Here is a 21249-nt window from a genome sequence, read left to right as displayed (position 1 = left end):
TTTTTTTGTTTTTCTTTGTATCCCCAGTATTTAGCACAATGCCTGGCACATATTTTTGCTCAATCGTGTCTAACTCTAAGTGACTTCATGGACTTTCGTCCATGGGTTTTTCTTGGCAAAGATACTAGAGTGATTTGCCATTTCCTTCTTCAGTGTGTTGACACTTTATAGATGAGAAACTGAGGCAAATAAAAGTTAAGTGACTCACCCAGGGTCAGACAGCTAATAGTGTCTGAGGCCATATTTGAATTCAGATCTTCCTGACTTCAGGTCCAGCGCTCTATCCACCATACTATCTAGCTGTCTGGCACATAGTAGGCATTTAATAAATGCTTATTGACCTGATGAGGAGGATCAAAGAGTGTGGACATCCACATCCGCACAGTCTGCTGCTGTCAGGAATTTAACATGATGGTACACAGCCTTCAAGTGGAAGCAACCTAATACTCCTTTTAGCATAATAGAAATTAGGGGTCAAATGAATCTAAGAGATGTTTTACTGCAACCTCATTTCATGGGGCAGGAGGGAACTAAGGCACCGAGCAGCCGCAGGACACGATCAAGATCATGCAGGCAGAAAGTACCAGAAGTAGGATCTAAATTCAGATCCTCAGCATGCAAACCCATTGCTCTTTCCACAATTTAACACTGCCTCATTGAGTGTGCACGGGCTGAACTCTACCTCCCTTTGTGAAATGGGACTAAGGCATTTAATCATTCATTCAGTGGAGAGAGCCAATAAATGATAATATTAAATATAGTGATACTTAATAATGCTCATTAATTTAACCAATTTATTAAGTGCCATATTCCAGGCCCTGTGTTTTATTTCATTAGGAAATAATTTCAGGTATAAATAATTTCAAGGTATAAAGTACAACACGATACCAGGTGATCAAGATGTCGTGGAATCTTAGAGCTGAAAAGGACCCTAAAGGGAAATCGTTTAAGGCAGAAGCAACGTTGGAAAGTTAAGAGAGTATAAGCAGGGCTGATAGAGAGTGCCATCGTGCACAGAGAACAGGGCCTGGAATCAGGAAGAGTCGTCTTCCTGAGTTCAAATCTGACCTCAGACACTTACTAGATGTGTGTCATTTAGCCCTCTTAGCCTCAGTTTCCTCATCTGTAAAAGGAACTGGAGAAGGAAATGGCAAACCCCTCCACTATCTTTGCCAAGAAAACCCCGAACGGGGTCACGAAGAGTTGGACATGAGTGAATAACAATAACACGCTGTATATTCAGGAGACCTGTGTGACCTCAGATCAGGAGGATGCTGATGAGTGTTTAACAACTGGCCCTCTGCAGGAGCTACATACTTTAAAGTTTAATCTGCATTCTCACCATTTTCTCTATTGCTTCACTAAGTCTAGAAATGAACAAAATAATGTCTCAAACCCTGATTTGTAGGGTTTGCCCACTTCCTATGCGGAAATACTGACACTAAAGATTTAACCATCTGCTCTTGTGAGCTGGTTCAAGCCGACTCCAGCACCTTGCTGGATTGAGCACTTTACATATCTTGACTAAGCCTTGGTTACCTTACTTATAAAAGAAGAGAGTTGGATTAGCTGTTCTCTTAACTGTCTTCCACATCTGCCATGCTTTCTTTAAGGTCTCTTTGAGTTTCAGCATTCTATATTGTAAGGCCCTTCCCAGCTTGGACTTCTCCTGTCCTAAGGGTTCTCCAAGCTCTAGCATTCAGTGGGCTTTGGCCCCTTTGAGTTCTAGCATCCATTCTAAATAGAAAATCCTTCTCTGTTCCAGTGCTTATCCTCATCCAGCCCTCTCCCTGATCCGGTGAGGAAACAGAGGCCACAAGCCAAAACAAGCAAACAAACAAGCCATTAGCCAGCATAATTCTGGGTTGAAACCATGTCAGGAAACAGGGCCAAGTGGCTTCCAAAACCCCAGTCAGGGCAAAATCAACAGTTCCTCCTCTTACATCCTTGAGAATAACAGGACACTTTGCTGCATGTTCACAGGGGACTATCTTTTTTCACATGTCACACACTTCATTAGGAAGCCAAAGAGGAGGAAGGTCACTAATGTCTCCCACTGACAGTGACTCATCATTTGTGAGTCATGTGAATAAGAGGCTTACAGATGGCAGAGAATGGAGGAACCAATCATGAATGTTTCCTAAATATCAGCAGGTGTTCACCAAAGTAGTTTCTTCTCTCTCTTTCTCTCTCTCTCTCTCTCCCTGCCCCTTGCTTCCTATTGGTATCTCTCTTTTCTCTTTCTCTTTCTTCTCCCTCTATGTCTCTTTTTTGTGTCTCTGTATATCTCTATCTCTTTCTCTTTCACCTACACACAAACAACATACCAGGATGAACCCTAAATATAGGAATCAAGAAAGTAAGCAACCAGCAAGCATTTAGTAAATACCTACTATGTGCTGGGCCCTATGATAGGTACCAGGGACAAAGATAAAACCAAAAATGAAATAGTCCCGACCTTCAAGGGCCTCAATTCTATTGGTGGAAACACTATGTAAATACAAAATACATGTGGTTAAATGGGATTGGGTGGGGGGGGGGGACACTAATGACTCAGGGGATTGGAACAGGGCTCATGTAGGAAGGCCAACTGATCAACACCAAATCCTGTAGAAACTACAACATGGAGTTACTTGGCAGACCTGGAAGACTTGGCTCCTCTACTGATCAGTTGTATGCCTGTTTGACTGTATCATTTAACTCTCTAAGCCTCTGTTTCCTCACCCATAAAATGGGCATAATTATATCACTTCCTGTCCAGGCTCTATGAATGCTACCTGCTATTACATTTTCTTTTTCCTGGAGAAGCTGCAGATTGTAGTAGAAAAAGTCTTGTATAGGACAGTAAAACCTGGATTTGAGCCTTGGCTTCCTCACCTGGTGTCCGTGTGACCTTAACCGAGTCACTTGAATTTCTCTGTGCCTCAGTTTCTTCATCTGTAAAATAGATCCCCAATAGGCTTTCATGAGAAAGGGATGAGTCGTTGTACATGGTGCCCTGGCTGGTTGGTTGGTTGGTTGGTTAATTGATTGGTTGTTACCCTTCACTCTCAAAGAGGCCAAAATGACATCACCATGTTGGGGTCATGGTACTCTGTGTCTGAATGTTACTGATTAGCTCGGTAAAAGCTCAGAAGGCTCTCCCACAGGTCAGGCACAAATAGTCCATTGGAACGTTTGGGGTGGAGATGTCTCTAAATTTGCCTTGGCTGCTGACTCAATGTATCATTGGCACATGTCATTTCACTAAGGCTCAGTCTCCTCATGCATAAAATGGGGACTCATTATATCTATCATGCACCTCACAGAGCTATTGAGGGGCTCCAATGACTCGATGTATATAAAGGAAAAAGCTTTACTAACTTTAAAGCAATATGCAAATGTTTGAGAGTGGGGTGGAAGGGCTGACCCTGATTTGTGATTTCATGAGAATACCCAATTCCTTGGAGAGAAACTCCATCTACTTATACAAATTAGCAATTCAACAACTCATAGCATCTTGAAGATTTTCCCAAGCACCAGAGAGGTTACTTGCCCAGTTTAATATAGCTAGTATATGTCAGAGGCAGGTTTTGAACCCACAGCTTGCACATTCCAAGGCTAACTTCTCTTTCCACTAGGGTACACTGCCTCTAATAAATATAAGGGTTTTTTCTATAGTATTTCTATAATTTTTTTCCTATTATGTTTCCTATAAGTGCTCAGAAAACAATAAAATAACAGATAACTGTGGAATATTTTTTTCCACTGTGGAGACAATGGGCCTCTGGCTCCAGAGTCCAGTTTTCATTACCCCTGAACTTAGTTAACTAGCATATATTAAACACCTACTATGTGCTAGATACCATATTAAGTATTAGGGATACAAAGAAAGGCAAAAACAGAAGCTTATGGTCTAATGAGGGAGATAAAGAACTATGTACAAACAAGATATAGACAGGATAAATTAAGGATAGTCTCAGAAGGAAGGCAGTAAAATTAAAGACTGGGAAAGACATTGCAGAAGGTGGCACTTGAGCTCTAGAGGAGAAAGTGAGCCTGGTGCCCTTTCACAGCCCTGCCTCACCTAAATCCACTTCACTAGAAAGTCAGGACATCACTTTCCTGATGCCATGGTCCTCGTTGAGAGTGAAGGACAAACAACAGGAAGGAAGGAAGGAAGGAAGGAAGGAAGGAAGGAAGGAAGGAAGGAAGAAAAGAAGGAAGGGAGTCATCCTGGACTCAGATGGCTCCATGACTTTGCATAGCCCTCCCTCACTTAAATCCAATTCACTTGCATGTCATGGCATCACCTCCCTGATGTCATGGTCCTCTTTGAGAATGAAGGACAAACAGCAGCAAGGCACTTGAGCTGAGCTTTGAAGAAAGCCAGGGAAGGCTGGGAAAAGTCCACTGACAAGAGTAGGCAGGGTTCTAAGAACATCCTGTAAGAGAAGAACAGCCCAGCCAACATCAGATAACCTGTCAACAGCCAGTCTCATCACAGCAGAGCCTTCCTTGCAAAAGCAGGTGGGCAAACCACCATGTGGGTATGTGGAAACCATGACATTTGCTCTCCTCTAGCTGGAACAGTGAGAGTTGGCAGAGTCTTGGCATGCAGGTGACACCATTTTGCAGCTTGATCCTGAAGTAGGGTGGCATCCACCTCTTGCCACTTCTTCTGCTTCCCAGAGGAAGAATGGCCTTGTCTAAAAGGGACTCTGAAGCGGGTGCCCTTGACATTAGTTTTAAAAGGGATGCTGACACCAACTGCCAGGAGTAGCTGCTTTACATTGCACCTGTTACTGACTTTCCAAAGCATTTCTAGTTTCTATGGCAATGCAAAGTACAAGCTCCTTTTTATTTTCCTGAAAGAACTGCTTAGAGATTCAACTCAAGATGTCCAAAACTGCCTGTGAAATATTTTACAAGATGATCAGGCTATATTAACTGTATCCTGTTAATAATAAGTATAATATATAATGTACTGCTGGGGTTGGGGCACCATGCTTTGGGGGATGCAAAGAAATTGAAAAGTGTACATTGGTCTTTCCTTCAACACATTTTTATGCACCTATTATGTATGAGTCACTGCTGGAGATTTTCAAAAATAATAATTAAGAAAGTCCCTGACCTCAAGAGGCTAAGACCTAGTATCTCGGTAAAAAAAAAAAAGCAGGGCAACCCCTAAAATAGGATTGTAGGAAAGAGGGGAAGGGAAGGGAAGGGAAAAGAAGGGAAGGGAAGGGAAGGAAGGGAAGGGAAGGGAAGGGAAGGGAAGGGAAGGGAAGGGAAGGGAAGGGAAGGGAAGGAAGGGAAGGGAAGGGAAGGGAAGGGAAGGGAAGGGAAGGGAAGGGAAGGAGGCAAGGGAAGGCAAGGGAAGGCAAGGGAAGGCAAGGGAAGGCAAGGGAAGGCAAGGGAAGGCAAGGGAAGGGAAGGGAAGGGAAGGGAAGGCAAGGGAAGGGAAGGGAAGGCAAGGGAAGGCAAGGGAAGGCAAGGGAAGGCAAGGGAAGAGAGAAATAAAGAAAGGAGGATTCTTAGATTCCAATTTCTTGCTGATCCCCTATTTTTTTTTTTGAAAATTAGTCCATAGGAGACACCGGGCAGGACAGATTCACATGTTTCTGGGCTTCTGACTTCAGAGAGGCCATTGTTCCCAGACAGCACGATTGGGTTGGGGCCTCAAAGATTTTAAATCATGATATAACAACAGCAATATGATTGTTAATAAGCTTGCTAAATGAACCCAAAATCTCTTGCATACCAATTTACCTCCTACACACAGTTCTAAAAAAGATAAGCTCAACTTGTAAGACATGCATTTCATGGGGGAGAAGGGGAAGGCGGGAACACTTTCCAAGGCAGTAATGTGAAATGAAAGATAACAGCTTTAGCTAACAGCTGTCAGATTCATATGGCAGAAGGTGAGATGGAAGACTGTGAAGGAAGGGAGACTTGAATTATTTTTATACACAGGTTTAAAAAATAATTCAAAGGGAATATGTATTTTTATCATTTTTCATTCATGCCACATTATAAGCTTGTCATTGCTGTCCTTTGCTTTTGTCATTTGGCTTACTTTTGTTCTAACTATTATAGAAATTTGAGCACTTCCTTGATGGATTTTTTTTCTCCTATTGATGGGAAAAATACAAAACCTCAAAATCACTTGTTCCTGAAAAAAAATCTAATATATGATGTTCTTGGAAGTGTCTAAAATGATAGAATTTAGACCTGGAAGGTCAACAATCAGTCACAAATTTATAGGATGCTAGAGCTGGAAGAAACCCACCTCCTTATTTTCCAATTGAGAAAATGGAGCCACAAGGAGAGGGAAAGGACTGGTCCAGGGTCAACCAACAAGCCAGTGACAAAGCTGTGCATCAGACTCATGTCTTGGGGCTCCTGGCCTAGCACTTCTCAGCATACGATCCTGTTTCTTTCTATCCTGCTTAATTTACCAATTGCAATGAATATCCAGAGCATGAAGCTGCTCTGATTGGAGCTGTCTCTTCCTTTCACTCTTCCACGCTTTGTCTTACTATTGATGCCAAGAGCAGAGACAACATGGCAACCAAATTCACAAGGTAAGAGTCATCTGTCTATTTGAGACTGCACTTAAGCATAAAGAGATTCGGTGGAGCAGAAGATTCTGTTCCTGATTTTGCTAGCTTGGCAAAAGTCTTGTCTTATCTTGTCCAACATGAATCTAGAGATTTAGAACTGGGAGAGTCCTCAGAGAGATCACTTTGTCCAAGCCCCCCCCCCATTTTTAGCTGGGGAGATTGAGGTTTCAGTGACTTGCCCTAGGTTACACAGGTAGAGAGTGCATGGCAGACAGATTTAGAACCCAGAGCCTCTGACACCTGTTTTTCCCACTGCTCCATACTGTATATGACTGGACTCTCATGGAACAGGCTTATTCTTCCCCAGACTGAAATATGACATTGGGGTAAAGGGAGGACAGGACAAGGAAAAGGAAGAGGGAGGAGGGAGGTAAAAGGAGGAATAAGAGAAAATTATAAAGGGATAAATCTGGGTCCAGTGTCAGGAAAAATTTCCCACAGGTTAATGGTCTCTCCTGGGAAGCAGCAGGTTTCTCCTCTTTGGAAGTTTTTAAGAAAAGGTTGGATGGGAGCAGCTTGGTGGCACAGTGCACAGGGCACCAGTTCTAGAATCAGAAGGACCTGAGTTCAAATCCAGACTCAGACATTGACTAGCTGTGTGACCCTGTGCAAGTCACTTAACCCCAATTGCCTCAAAAAAGAGGCAAGGTTGGATATCCACTTGTTGAGTACATTATAATGAGCCTTCCTGAGACTAGATGGCTGTTGAGATCCTTTCCAACTCTGAAAATTGCATGATTCTGTGCATCATCTGTGGAAGGTGAAGGTTAATGATCTTAGATGATCCTTACAGTGTTTGGGCAAGCCACATCATTCATTAGAGAAATGAATGTCTCGGTTTCCTTATTTATAAAATGAAGTTATTTGACTGGATGGCCTAGATAACAGCTACCTTCCAGGATAAACATTAAGTAATATTTGTAAATTGTTTTATGCTATATAAATGCTTATTGGTACTAGTAGTAGTGGTGGTGGTGGTGGTGGTGGTGGTAGTAGTAGTAGTAGTAGTAGTAGCAGTAGTAATAGTAGTAGTATCTCTTCCCAGCTCTAAATCTTTGTGAGGACAAAGGGACAAACTTGGAATTTGGAGTCAGGCTCTCTGGCTCCATACCGACACAGAGTAGAGTTAAGAGGGCTGAATATCATATCTTGTCTGATAGTTTATCCAAAAAGAAGGAGGAGGAGGAGGAGGAGGAGAAAGAGGAGGAGGAGGAGGGGGAGGAGGAGAAGGAGGAGGAGAAGAAGAAGTAGAAGAAGAAGAAGAAGAAGAAGAAGAAGAAGAAGAAGAAGAAGAAGAAGAAGAAGAAGAAGAAGAAGAAGAAGAAGAAGAAGAAGAAGAAGGTTTCTAATGCTTCAAGGGTATATGAAATAGTGGAAAGAACACCAGCCTGGGGTTGAGCCCTGGATCTCAATCCTAGATCTGTCTCTAGTTTAACTATGGGACCCTGAGCTAGTCCCTCCCCTCCTTTGGACCCTGCCCTTTTCTCCACTGTAGAATAAGGAGGCTGAATGAGATTCCAATTGAGTGTGTCCAAGTGACCCTTCTCCAATGTGGTTATCATGACTGGTCAGTCAGCCCACAGCTCAGTGAGTCTCAGAGCAGAACAGTGTTTCATCTTTAGTTAGGGCACTTATGTCATCTGCCAGGCAGCCATTTTCCAAAGACTGAACCATGAACTTCTGTACCACTGGATAGCCTTGACAGGACTCTGAGGAATTCTCAGCCTAGACTGGCTCTGGGAGGAGGGGGGATGGGGAGGGAATAAGGATGAAATGTTGCGATATTGGCACAGTTGAAATCTTGCAAAACGAATTTTTCAAAAAACCTGAAACATGATATACGTCATCTCAATCTCACTCACCACCCCTGCCTGGATATATGAGAACCAGATTAACTCACAATAAATCCAAAGGGAAACTCACTCTATGTAGGCAAGCAATCCATGGTAAGTTACTGCAATGTGCCTAAGCTTATCACAATGGTCCCTGGGACTAACAGATCTGGCTGGGCAGTATTGACCTTGGTACCTCTACGAATGTTAGTAATAATGAGCCCCAGAGGAAATAGACAAATGCTTATTCAGGGAGGTTCTTCCAGGTGATCCAGGAAACTCTGGCTTCCTGCAATGCACAGAGGCAGCTGGCCAGAGACTGTTGTCAGTGAGAGGGCTGCAAGCATTTTCCTTGGGGTGGCCCAGATACTGCTCTGGTGGCAGCTGTAGAAGGAGGGGAGTGAAGTGGGAGGCTTTCTGGTCTGGGGTGATGGGCTGCAGAGGCAGCAGCATTCCCCGCCTTCCCCCACCCACACCCTAACTCAGTGACTCATCTCTGGTGGCAGTAGGTGTGTTACAGGAGTTGCATATGCTTGTAACAGGAGATCAGGAACTTCTCCCATGGGGAGTTTCAATTGCTGCTGGGTATGTCCCCCTTGTGGGCAACTCAAAAGAGAAGAATCAATCCGACTGGTGTAGCACAGACTCTGGACTTACTTCCCAACCCACACTGGCACCAGAAGGCTGGGGCTCTGGGGATCAACTAATATTTCACCCTTCAGAGCTCTAGAGGTATCTCCAAAGAATTGGAAGTAGTTCTTCTAGTACTATAGTTCCCCATCCCCCACTGGTGTGCTTCTCCTAAGATTATTGGCTATTGTCAATTAGTTAGCCAGACTTCATTCACACTTCTGATAGAGTGAGTCAATTAGCTTACAAAAAATAAATATTGGCTAGGATGGTATAGTTGGTACCAAACATCCCTACCCCAAAAAGTCTGTGACACACTCTCCCACAAGTACCTACATAGTCCAGAGGAAAGTGAGTTCAAGCTTAAATGGCACGTGTGCCAAAATGGTAATTCATAATTCCTGGAAGTCTTTTTGTTAGAGTCCTCAGGATATATCCCCTAGGGATGATGTAGTTTTCTACTGGGTGCCTTGTAGTTCTGAATTTGCCTTTCCTTAGCATATCCATCCAGTTCATCCTTGGCTCCCAATATAGGCATTACCATCAGCCCTTGCTGTCCTGCGGACATTGAAAGAATGACGATGAGGATGTGTAAATCTCTTTGGTCATGAGACGAAGTTGGGAGGGAGGAGGAGAAATAGGAGAAGGAAGAGACGCAGGTCAAGGCTAAGACTGAAGTACTCTTCCCTCCTCCCACCACCCACATTCCCCACTGATTCCTCCTCAAGGGCTTGACTGAAGGCATCTTGATTCCAAATTGACTGATTATCCATAAGCCCCACAGGGTACAACCAAGTCCCAAAACGAACCCAAACTGATTTCCTGTCACATCCAGGGAAATGATCAGGATTTGCTCACACCTAATTCATACCTCAGACATTGATTCAATCAATATGTGCTTTCTCTGATAAAAGCATCAGGGTCTAAACAGTTCTGGGCAAAAACAATACACAAATACACACAAAATAATGATCTTAACTTGTTCATCCTTCATTTTTGAAGAAGACAGATAACATCAGGGGGTGATGTGTGCATGAATTGGATTAAAGTCAGCCTCAGTCTTGCCTCCAGAGTCATCAAAGTTCAGTGGCAAGACAAAAGTCAAGGTGGCTGGTGATGGCCTGGGATGTAACGGATGACCTCGGCATCTTTGATGTCTGACCAAATGCTCCACACACTCAGCTCAGGCTACCTAAAGTACTTAAGATAGGAATGGTGAAGAAGCTATGGGATTTCTAAGAGCCAATGCGGTATAAGTGGGAATCGTGTCAGTCCAAGCTCTCATTCTGGTTCTACCGCTCATTACCCTGGCCCCACATTAGCCCAATGTCAATACCAGATTCCTTTCAGCCTCCCCTGTCTGGATCTTTCTGGTCACTGGAATAGGATTCAACCCTGTTTTGAAGCTACATAAATGTTTGGGTCCAGTGAACATTTAAGAAGCACCTTCTATGTGCCATACTCTGAGGATACGAAGATAAAATGAAAAACCATTCCTGCCCTCCAAAAGCTTACATTCCATTGGAGGGATGATAGGGATACAGCATGTAAATGTGTATCAGTATAGACATTGACATTTGAGAATGAAGTGAACCTGTTGGCAGACAACAGCTGTTCAGTACCCACTGTATGAACACGTCAGCACAAGATATGTAGCAGGGGGTAGGGGAATGTACATTGGCTCACAAGCCAGAGAAGCTGGGTTTGAATCCGTGCTCTGCCCCAGACTCCCTAAGTGACTTTTGCTCTCCATGGCTCATTTTTCTCATTGGTAAAATGAAGGAGTTGGACTAAATGGGCACTGGGGACCCTTCCAGCTCTGAATCTATCATGGAGAGCAGCTCCAGCCCAGGAAGATAAAAAAGGAAAGAGAATACCCAGTGCACATGTGCTTAGGGCTGAGCTCCCTGAGAGCTGATTCTGTTTCACCCTTGCATTTGTGTTCCCAGTGCCTGGCACAGAGCTGGTGCTTAATAAATGCTTATGGATTGATTTGAAAACAAGACAGCTTTGCTGACTGGTTTAATAAGGAAAACCTTCCCATAGGAGGTAGTACTTCCCTTGAGGAAAGCTAAGGAATCCTAAGAAGGAGGTATAAGCATGGATGCCCATGGGAAGCCACCAATTTTGTGGGAGTGTTGTTTTATGCCTTTGGCCACATTAGTTCACAGGACAAGGAAGGGAGGGAGAGAGGGAGGAAGGAAGGAAGGAAGGAAGGAAGGAAGGAAGGAAGGAAGGAAGGAAGGAAGGAAGGAAGGAAGGAAGGAAGAGGGAGGGAAGGAAGGATGGAGAATGGAAAAAGGGAAGGAAGAAGAAGGGAGGGAGGAAGAAAGGGAGGAAAGAAGGAAAGAAGGAAGGAAGGAAGGAAGGAGGAAGGAAAGAAGGAAGAAGGAAGGAGGAAGGAAGAGGGAGCGAAGGAGGGATGGAGAATGGAAGAAGGGAAGGAAGAAGAAGGGAGGGAGGAAGAAAGGGAGGAAAGAAGGAAAGAAGGAAGGAAGGAAGGAAGAAGGAAGGAGGAAGGAAAGAAGAGTGAGGGAAGGAGGAAGGAAGGAAGAGGGAGGGAAGAAGGAAGGAGGAAGGAGGAAGGAAGGAAGAGGGAGGGAAGGAGGAAGGAGGAAGGAAGGAAGAGGGAGGGAAGGAGGAAGGAGGAGGGAAGGAAGGAAGGAAGGAAGGGAAGGAGGGAAAGGAGAAGGAAGAGAGAACAGAAACAAGTATTAAATGCTTACTGTGTGTCAGGCTCAGTGTTAAATGAATTTTATAGATATCACATTGGACCCTCACAACAACCCTGGGAGGTAGGTGCTATTATTATCCCCATTTCACAAATGAGATAACTGAGGCAGATAAAGGTTAAGTGATTAATTTTTTTTGTTTATTGTAAAGGTTTTGTTTTCTCTCTTTTTCTTACAATGGTGGGGGGGTGGGAAAGCTATGAGGAGAGAGAATAAAAGCTTGTTAATTGGGAAAAGGAAACATCAAAAAAAAAAAAAAACAAGAAAAGAAGTCATATGCAGCATTTCCCTTCCACCCAAACAGAGGTAGGCCCAGAGGCTGACATATCAAGAGCTGCTGTACTATATGATCCTGCCCCACTCTGCCCAGCAGAGGGAGCTCCTGATCTGCTTAAGGACGATCAACACTGGACATTAACTGTAGAACTCCTAAGAGCTCCTGATTTCCAGGGGCTCTAATCTTCAGCGAGATTTGCCCCCCTCACTTGGCAAGTCAAAGAGAATCTCTTCTAGGTATACAGAGAAGAGTTAAAGAGTACTTCTCTCCCATGGGGTATAAAGAATGTTTTCCAGGGGCACATGAGGTAGATTTCAAGTGGCTCTTTTCTCTCTCCCTTGAGGGAAATTGGTCTCAGTTGTATGATTCAAGTCTGAACCATCCACCTGACAAATCCTATTGTCTCCCATGGCTGGGATGAGGTCCTGGTGTGGACTCACATGAACCAGGTTCCATCCTGAGGGAGCCTGATCCCAAAATGAGGGTTTGATTTGGTTTCTGAGACTTGGTCTCCCTATCTTGCCTAGGCTGGAAGTACTATGGCCACTCATGGCTGACCTCATTACCAATTGGCATGGAAGTTTTAACCTGCTCCTTTTTTCCTACCTGGGATAGTTATCCCCTCCTTAGGCAGCCTGGTGGTCCCCACCTCCTGGGGGTTTCAGGTTTTTCTCAGAGCTCTCAAGTTCATTACACTCTCACCCTGGCATTCCAAGGAAAATCTCTACTGCAAAGCTTAGATATGGCTCATGTCTAGGGCTCCCCTCAAAAGGACTAACATTACTCATGGTACAGAGTAGGTATCAGGTAAGTGGGAGCTGTTTACTCCTTCTGCTGAAAAAACAATTCTTAAAACACCAAAGACTTGTTAAAAACATAAAGCATTATCCCATCACCAATTACACTCTTCCAGGAGGTAAAGACAATTTTGTGGGACTGCCCACAGATGTTGAGCCTTCACCTCAGGACTGCACTGTCCAAGAAACCTTCAAGGTCTGTATCTACTGAACATCCAAGGCACTGCTTGGGTTCTTCTAGTTCTTTCAGCTGAGTAATCTCCTGGCCTTGGTTGTCTCTTGCTCAAAGAAGTAGAGTAAGCAGGAAATACCTCCCACTGGGCAGCCTGCACTGACTTAGGAACTCCAGACTCCTTAAATTCGTAGGTCACCTCTAAGGCTAGAAACAGAAGAGGTAGGAAGGAAGCTGAGGTCCAGCCTTGAGATCTCCTAGGCAAGCATATATTGTTATTCCATGTGCACTCAGATTTTAGCTGACATCAGTAGTGTGGAGGAATGAAAGAGGAGAGAAATACTTATATTCCCCTTGCTACATGTGCCAAAGAGAGTTGGTAAAGCCTCCAAGCAGCATGCTTCCAAAAGAGGTAGGAGAAGCTTTTCTATACATCTCTATTGGGGGAGAGGTCTGGAAGGGAGGGGGGCATTCTTCCTGGATCAGTTGTCAAGCATCTTTGACATCCTGTCTCTGACATTTACTTGTATAATTGTGGGCAAGTTATAACCTTGGGTCTGTTTTCTCATCTGCAAAATACTGGCTTTGGAACAGATAGCCCCTGAGGTCCCTTTTAGCTCTAGCCTGATGATACTATGATCCAAGAAATTACTCCCAAGAGAAGCAAAAAGCCCAGTCCTGGAACTGCCTTCTTGTCACCAAGAATGACCAGACAGAATGCAAGTATAGTCTAAAAAAAGATATGCTGGACTCAGGAGCAGAATGTGAATTAAATTTTGCAAAAGGCTGACTGATTTTTCAGTAAATATTTTAAATTTGTAGAGGTCAACCCAGTTATTGGGGTAAGTCAGTAGGACTCATAATTTGACAAAACTACTAGAGAAACTGGAAAGCAGCCTGGCAGAAAATATGTATAAACCACAATCTCATACCATATACTAAAATCAAATCCAAATGGGTGTGTGACTTAGACATGAAAGGTGACCTCATAAACAAATGACAAGAACAAGGAGAAATTATCTTGCTAACCTGAGGATAGCAGAAAAGTTCATGACCAAACAACTGATAGAGAAGTTCACATAAGATAAAACGGGAGGTTTTTATTACATAAAATTTTAAAGTTTTTACACAAATAAAACCAATACAATTAAAATTGGAAAGGAAACAGGCAATTGGGGGAAAACAATCTTTGCAGTCAAATATTCTGATAAAGATCTCATATCCATGATATATAAGAAAACTGATCTGAATTTATAAAAATAAGAGCTAATTGCTGATTGATAAATGGTCAAAAGATATAAAAAGGCAGCTTTCAAGGGAAGAAATCAAAGCTAACAAGAATATTTTTTTAAAAAGTCCCAATTCACTAACAGAGATATACAAATTAAATCAACCTGAGGTTCCATGTCAGTCAATAAGCATTTATTAGGGACCTACTATGTGCCAGACACTGTACTAATGAAAGGGGATGCAAAGAAAATGAAAACAAAAATACAAAATGAAACAAAACAAGTCCCTATTTTCAAGGAGCTCATAGTCTAACAGAAAGACAACAAGCCAGTGACTAAGTAGAAACAAGTTATGTAAAGGATAAACTGGGGGTAATCAACAGAATGAAGGCACCCGCCCCCACTAAGGGGAATTGGGAAAAGCTTCTTGTAGAAGGTAGGATTTTAGCTGGGACTTGAAGAAAGACAGAGAAGCCAGAGAGACAGCAAAAGAGGAAAATAACAAATGGTAGAGCTGTGAGGAAAGACACTAATGCACTGTTGGCGGAGCTGAGAATTGGTGCAACCATTCTGGAAAGCAATTAGGAACTGTGCCCCAAAGGCCAGTAAACTGTGGCTTTGATCCAGTGATGCCACTACTGGGCATTAAATATCGCAAAGAGATCAAAGAAAGAAAAGGACCAATACATACACAAATTTTGATAGAATCTGTTTTCATAATAGCAAATAATTATTGAGGAATGGCTAAACAAATTGCAGTATATGGATGCAATAGAATACTATTATATCATAAGAAACAATTTCAGAGGAAACTGGAAAGACCTCTCTGAACTGATGCAGAGTGAAGTAAGATTAGGAGGACAATTTATTCAATGACGGCAATATTATGAAGAAAAATCAATTTTGAAAGGCTTTGAAACTCTGATCAATGGCATGACAAACCATTATTCCAGGGGACCAAAGATAAAGCACACCAGCCACCTCCTGCCAAAAGACTGATGAACTTAAGATGCAGAATGAGACACATATTTTGGGACATGGCCAATGTGAGGATTTGTTTTGTTGGACTATGAATATTTGTTAGGAAGGTTTATTTAGGAAAGGATTTCTGTTGTCCAAATGGGAATAGGGGAAGAGGGAGGGAGAGAAAACAAATGATTGTTTTAAAAACACACAGAGGCTAAAAAAAGTTATAGGGGAGCTGGGGGAGGTGTGGGAAGAGGAATGCAGTTCTGCATTAACTTTTTGTGTGACCTTGGGTAGGTTCCATAACCTGTCAGAGCCTGTTTCCTCCCCTGCAAATGATGTGGTGGCACTAGATGGTCTTAAACTTGGGATATTATTAAATGATAGAGTGTGGCAACTCTAGGAGGTACTTTTTAGGTTTACTTATTAGGAGGTACTTTGGAGGAGGGGTCCCCTTAGAGCATCAAAGCTTCCATGATAGCAGACAAGTCTCATTCTCATCTGTTAAAGCAGTGAGTCCTCCCTCAGCTGTCCCTTTGTTTCTCAGTCCCAGAATGGGGAATTTACCCTGGCTGTTAGGTAAAGTCTTTGTCAAGAGAGGGTTCCAATTCTACATGAAATTGCAATCACTGACTGTGCCCGTTTGGACAAATCCACAGTGGGTTTTTATCTGTGGTTCGTGAGCTGGAACAAAGTATGAACATTGCTTCCCCTATCCCCACATACCTTTTAGTAGAGGAGGAAACTGAGGCAATAGCATTAGCATTGAGAGGTGACATTGAAGCAGTCAATAAGCATTTATTAAGCACTTGCTGCATGTCAGGCACTGTGCTAAGCACTGGGAATACAAAGACCAAAAATGGACAGAGTTCTGGGATGTGGAACTTCCAAAGAAAAGCCTAGGTCACGCAGCAGATAGATTAGCATTAAGGAGACTGAGTTCTCCCCCTAGCTACCCATATAATCTAGGATTAGTCAGCTATTTCACAGAATGTCAAGAGTTGGAAAGGACAGCAGAGGTCATATAGTCCAACCCCAGTCAGTATGAGAATCCTCTGTGTAGCACACAAGGAAACTCATCCAGCCTCCATCTGGAGATCTGCAGGGAGCAGGAATCAGGGTTGCTTTAGAAAGAACTTTGAATTTGGAATTGAAAAACCTGTGCTCAAATCCTGTCTCTGTCACTTACTAACTCTGTTACTTTGGGCAAGACCAACCTCATTAGACTTTGATTTCCTCAAGTGTAAAATGATGGGGTGAATAAATGAATGAATAAAAAATGTATTAATTGTCAACTACGTGCCAAGTAGGTACAGAAGATTCAAATACTAAAAAGCAAAGATAGTGTCTGCCATCAAAGAGACTACATTCTAATGGTTGGCCAGGGAGACACACCGTCACCGTCCAGGAACAATGGCAGGGTTGTTTTGATAGTAGGTCAGGGTTCTAGAAATGGGAGTGGGAGGGGGAGATAGAAAAGGGCACCCTCGAAGAGTCAATATCAAGGTCAAGTCAGTTGGGGGGGGTCATAGAGGAGAAATCCAGGGATGACCTCTAGGGTCCGTCTCTAAATTCAAGATCCTATCACTCAGATAGCCCATTCCTTTTCTGGACCGCTCTCATTTCAAGAAAGCTGGTCCAACCTAAATCTGCCTCTCTGTGACTTCCACTCATCGCTGGCTCCCAAGCCAAACAAGTATACTTCCTCTCCCATAAGGCAGACCTTCAGATGCATGAAGACAGTGACGCTATGCCCCCATCCCCTATTCCTGAGACTTCTTTCCTCTCCTGGTCTGTTTGCTCATCCGACCAATGAAAGGATGGACTCAATAATCTCTGAGGTCCCGTACTGCTCTGATGCTCTAAGGAATGGTCTATGATTCATCTAAGAGAAGGACAGGACAAGAGGCTGACTGAGAGGTCCTTCCTACTTAATTCACAGTTAGTTGCCTCCAAGCTCGAAAGGAGGCAATTCGCTGAATCTCACATCCCCGTTCATATATTGGACCAGATGTCAGGTCTCCTATTTAGGATTCTTTAGGGAGGCAGCTGGAGAATGAAATGGTAAACCACTCCAGTATCTGCGCTAAGAAAACCCCATTGACAGTATTGGAGTCCTGTGGTCCAAGCGGTCCCTACTGACCCCTACAACAGGGTGGCGTGCAGCGTCCGTCACTCTTCTGTCAGGAGGTGGATAGCGCTTTCTCTTCGGTCCTCTGGAATAATTAGAGTTCCGAATCCTTTCAAATTCGTCTCCCTTTTTTTTCTTTATAATTTTGCTGGACCTGGAATAAGGAAGTCCAGAGTTCAAATCTTCCCGCAGACACTTACTAGCTGGGTGACTCTGGGCAAATTACTTCGCCTGTCTGCCTCAGTTTCCTCCGTTGTAAAATAGGAGTAATAATTGCACCTACTTCGCGGGGTTTGTGATGAGGACCCAATGAGGTTTTATTGGTAAAGGGCTTTGAAAACCTTAAAGCACTGAGGCGGGGGGGGGGGGGGGGGGGGGCGGGGCATGGAAGAAGGTTGGACTGGTTCTTTCGGACCCAGGGCAATGGGCAGAAGCTGCAAAGGTCAGGGAAAAGGTCTTCAGATCCTTCCTCCCTTCTGCCCTAAGTGGGATGGGCTGTCGAAAGAGGTCATGAGCTTCCCGTCACTCGAGGTATCCAAGCAGAGGCTGCTGGGTCTGCTGCTGTGCAGGTTGCACTGGACGGTCCTGGCGCTGGGATCCCCACCCTTCAAGGGCAAGGCCACGGAGACCACCGCTCGAGCCCCACGGACTGGTCCGGCCCGCCCGCTCTGCGCCTCCGCGGAGCCTCGGCTGCCTTCTCCTCCTCCCCTGCCCAGGCACCCTGCGCGCTCCCGCGCCTAGCAGTGCGCGCCCCCTCCCCTCACCTCCCTCCTCGTCCCCGCCCCCCGTCACCGCCTCTCCAATCGTGGCCCGGGACCGGCGCGGCGCATTGTGGGAGTTGTGGTCCCTCCCCCGCCCGGCTCCGCGGAGCGAGCGCAGCGGCAGCAACCGGGTCGGGGCCGGGGAGGCGGCGGCGGCGGTGGAGGAAGAGGAGGCATCCCGGTTCAGCGGCGGAGGGGGGAAGGAGGAGGAGGAGGAGGGGGCGGCCGGGCGGGCCGAGGGCGGACTCAGCCCCCGGCCCGGGGTGCGGCCGGAGCCAGGTAAGGGAGCGAGGAGCGCCCAGGGATGGAGAAGGAGGAGGAGGAGGAGGAAGGCTGGGGAGGGGGGAGGAGGAGGAGGAGCCCCCTGCCTCCAGCCCGGCCCGAAGGGTCGGCGGCTCCCACCGCCCTCTGCTCATCTCCCTCTCCATTCTGCCTCCCCATCCCTCCTCCTTCTCTCCATCCCTCTCCATCCTTCCACCCCATCACTGTCCCTTTTCCCCATCTCCCTCCCCCTTCCCATCATCCTCTTTCCCCCCCTCCCCATCTTCTTCCTCCCCCTCCCAACTATCCCTCTCCTCTCCTTTCTCCCCGCTCTTTTGACTCTTCATTCCCTCTTCCTCTTCCTCTCTTCCTTCCTTGTCCCTTCTCACTTCTCCCTTTCCCTCTCTCCTCCCTTCCCCCTTCCACTCTTTCCTGGTTCCATTTCTCCCCCTTCCCTATCTCCCCCCTTTCCCCGCCTCCTCTCCTCCCACCTACTCTCTCTTCTCTATCTCTCTCTGCCTCCAAATGCTAGGAATGGGGGAGGGGAAAGTCGCTTTTCTCTGGAAGGGCCTCTCCTGACCTGCCCCAGCCCTGATTGCCCCCGCCTAGACTGTCCCCTTTTGATTAGAGCTCCCTAAGGGTAGGCTTTATAATGAGATGAGAAATTAGACTGGCCCTTAAAGCCCCCACCTCCCCGAGCCTACGGAATAGCACCTAGATTTGGGGGTCATTGAATCGGAGAAGTAAAGCTGGAAAAGATTTCAGAAGGGAGTCAAAGGCTTGGTGTCAGATCCTGACTTCTCTTACTGTCTCTGTGACCCTCTCTGGGCCTTTTTCCCATCTGTAAAAATGGGGGAATGGAGTATAGCATGACAGACCACATTGGGCCGAATGGAATAGAGTGAAATTTAGTGAGGATAAATGTCCATTCTTGCACTTGGGTCCAAAGAATGGATGTCACAAGTACAAGAAGGGCGACACAGGCATGGTTAGGTGGCAGCTTGTATTAATTAAAAAATGAAAGAAAGAAATCTGGAGATTCTAATGGCCTGAAAGCTTAACTTGAGTCAATGGTGTGATGTGGTGGCCAAAAAAAGGCCAGTGCAGTCTTCATCTGTATGTAATAGTCCCCCCCTACTCTGTCCTGGTCTAGAAACACAAGGAGCAGTATGCTCCATTCTGGGCATCACTTTTTAGGAAGGGCATTGAAAAGCTCCCGAGTATCCAAAGGAAGGCAACCAGCATGGTGAATGGCCTTGGGTTCGTATCCTTCTGGGATCATTTGGAGGAACTGGGGTTGCCTTGCCTGGAGAAGACTCAGGGCTGTCATGCAAATAAGCTTACATTTGTTGTTTGGTCCTAGATGCCAGAACCTCAGGGAGGGATCGGAAGTTCCAAGAGGCAGATTTAAGCTGGATGAAGGGCCAACTTCCTAACCATTCGAGTTATCCCAAAGTGTAATAGGCTGCATTGAGAGATAGGGAGTTCTCCTTCATTGGCTAGCTTCAAGTGGAGGCTAATTGCCTACCTCTTTGGAGAAGGTTTCTGTTCAGGTGTGATTTGGACTGGAAGGCCACTGAGACTCCTTCCAGCCCTGAAATTCTGTGCTTCCATAACTGGATGTTCTTTTAAAGGCCCTTTTTCTCCAGATTCTACAGTTTACCGCCCCCCCCCCAGACAGGTCATGGAAGAGTTTCTGGTAGACACAGTATATCTATTAGATTGCATCCTGTTTGAGTGACAAACGCTTCCACTTATTTTGGTGCCAGGCTCTGCACATAGTAGGTGCTCAAAGAGTGGGTGTATATCCCCAAGGCCTGACCCATAGGAGGTACCTAATCCATGCTTCTGGAGTAAATCCTGCTAGTTTTCAGGGAAGACCACCCGTTGCATTGAAAGCTATCCAAGTCTATATTTGAAGGGAAGGGGTGATAGTTGCAGACAGGGTGATCGAAGGTTGAAAGGCTCCAGGACTGCCACCCTGGGTAGTAGCCTTGTCTCAGCTGCAAGGTACCAGTTAGCCTCAGCAGTTACCGGGCATTCATACATGCTACAAACATTTATTAAGCACAGAGACATGGTGATTTGACATCAGAAAGCCAGCCCTGTCACATACTAGCTGGGACACCGTGGTCAAGTCTCTTAACTTTCCTGAGGCTCCTTTTCTTCATCTGTCAAAGCAGGTTAATGATCTTGACACTCTGCCTCACAGGTTGCCGAGAACCAAGTGCTTTGTAAACTGTGAAATGCTGTGTGAATGTGAGTTGGTGTTGTCATCATGCCCAAAACACTGTAGCACTCAAAGAGATACAAAGATTTTCCAAAGGCTCCAGGAGAGGCAGCCACGAGATTGGGTCAAGCTGCAGCTTCTCTGCAGGCCTGGGCCAATGATGTTGGACTTTTTTTTTCCAGTCTAGACTAGCCAGACCAGGCTCAGACTTGATCATACTGGAGCTGTAGAGGAAGCTTGGGTTTGAGTGTGGGTCTTGCCATTTATTATAAGCCGAGTGACCTCGGGCAAATTATCTAATCCACTTTGAATCTGGACTCCAGGACTCCTGTAGCTATGTGGTCCTGGGAAAATCATAACCTTCCCAGCCCTCAGTTTCTCCATCTATAAAATGGAGATGGTAACAGTGCTTACCTCCCAGGACTGTTGTAAGGATCAAATGAAATACATATTTGTGCTTTGTTTTTGTTTTTTGCTTGTTATTAATTTTATTCTTAGAGTTAACACAAGTCCAGCATGTTGTAAACACTCAACAAAGCTTGGCTTCTAGCTCTGGCACTATCACCGATGGGATATGCTCCCAGGAAAATGACAGATACCCAGGCCTCAGTTTCCCCATCAATCCA

The 21249-nt window shown here is 45.0% G+C and overlaps 1 protein-coding gene across 1 annotated transcript in view; it reads left to right on the top strand.

Moving 5' to 3' along the window:
• The window catches only part of SEZ6L (seizure related 6 homolog like), a 105942-nt gene extending 85311 nt beyond the window's left edge, over positions 1-20631 (top strand). Inside the window, exons 11-12 of the mRNA XM_036760635.1 lie at positions 17941-18411; positions 20606-20631. Coding sequence (XP_036616530.1) covers positions 17941-18411; positions 20606-20631 — 497 coding nt within the window. The remainder of the gene's footprint in view (positions 1-17940; positions 18412-20605) is intronic.
• The last annotated feature ends 618 nt before the right edge of the window (positions 20632-21249 follow it).

Source organism: Trichosurus vulpecula, chromosome 1 (assembly GCF_011100635.1).
Source record: "Trichosurus vulpecula isolate mTriVul1 chromosome 1, mTriVul1.pri, whole genome shotgun sequence".
Classification (NCBI taxonomy): Eukaryota; Metazoa; Chordata; class Mammalia; order Diprotodontia; family Phalangeridae; genus Trichosurus; species Trichosurus vulpecula.
The sequence above is the reverse complement of the archived record's forward strand: the minus strand, read 5'-3'. Positions and strand labels throughout refer to the sequence as shown.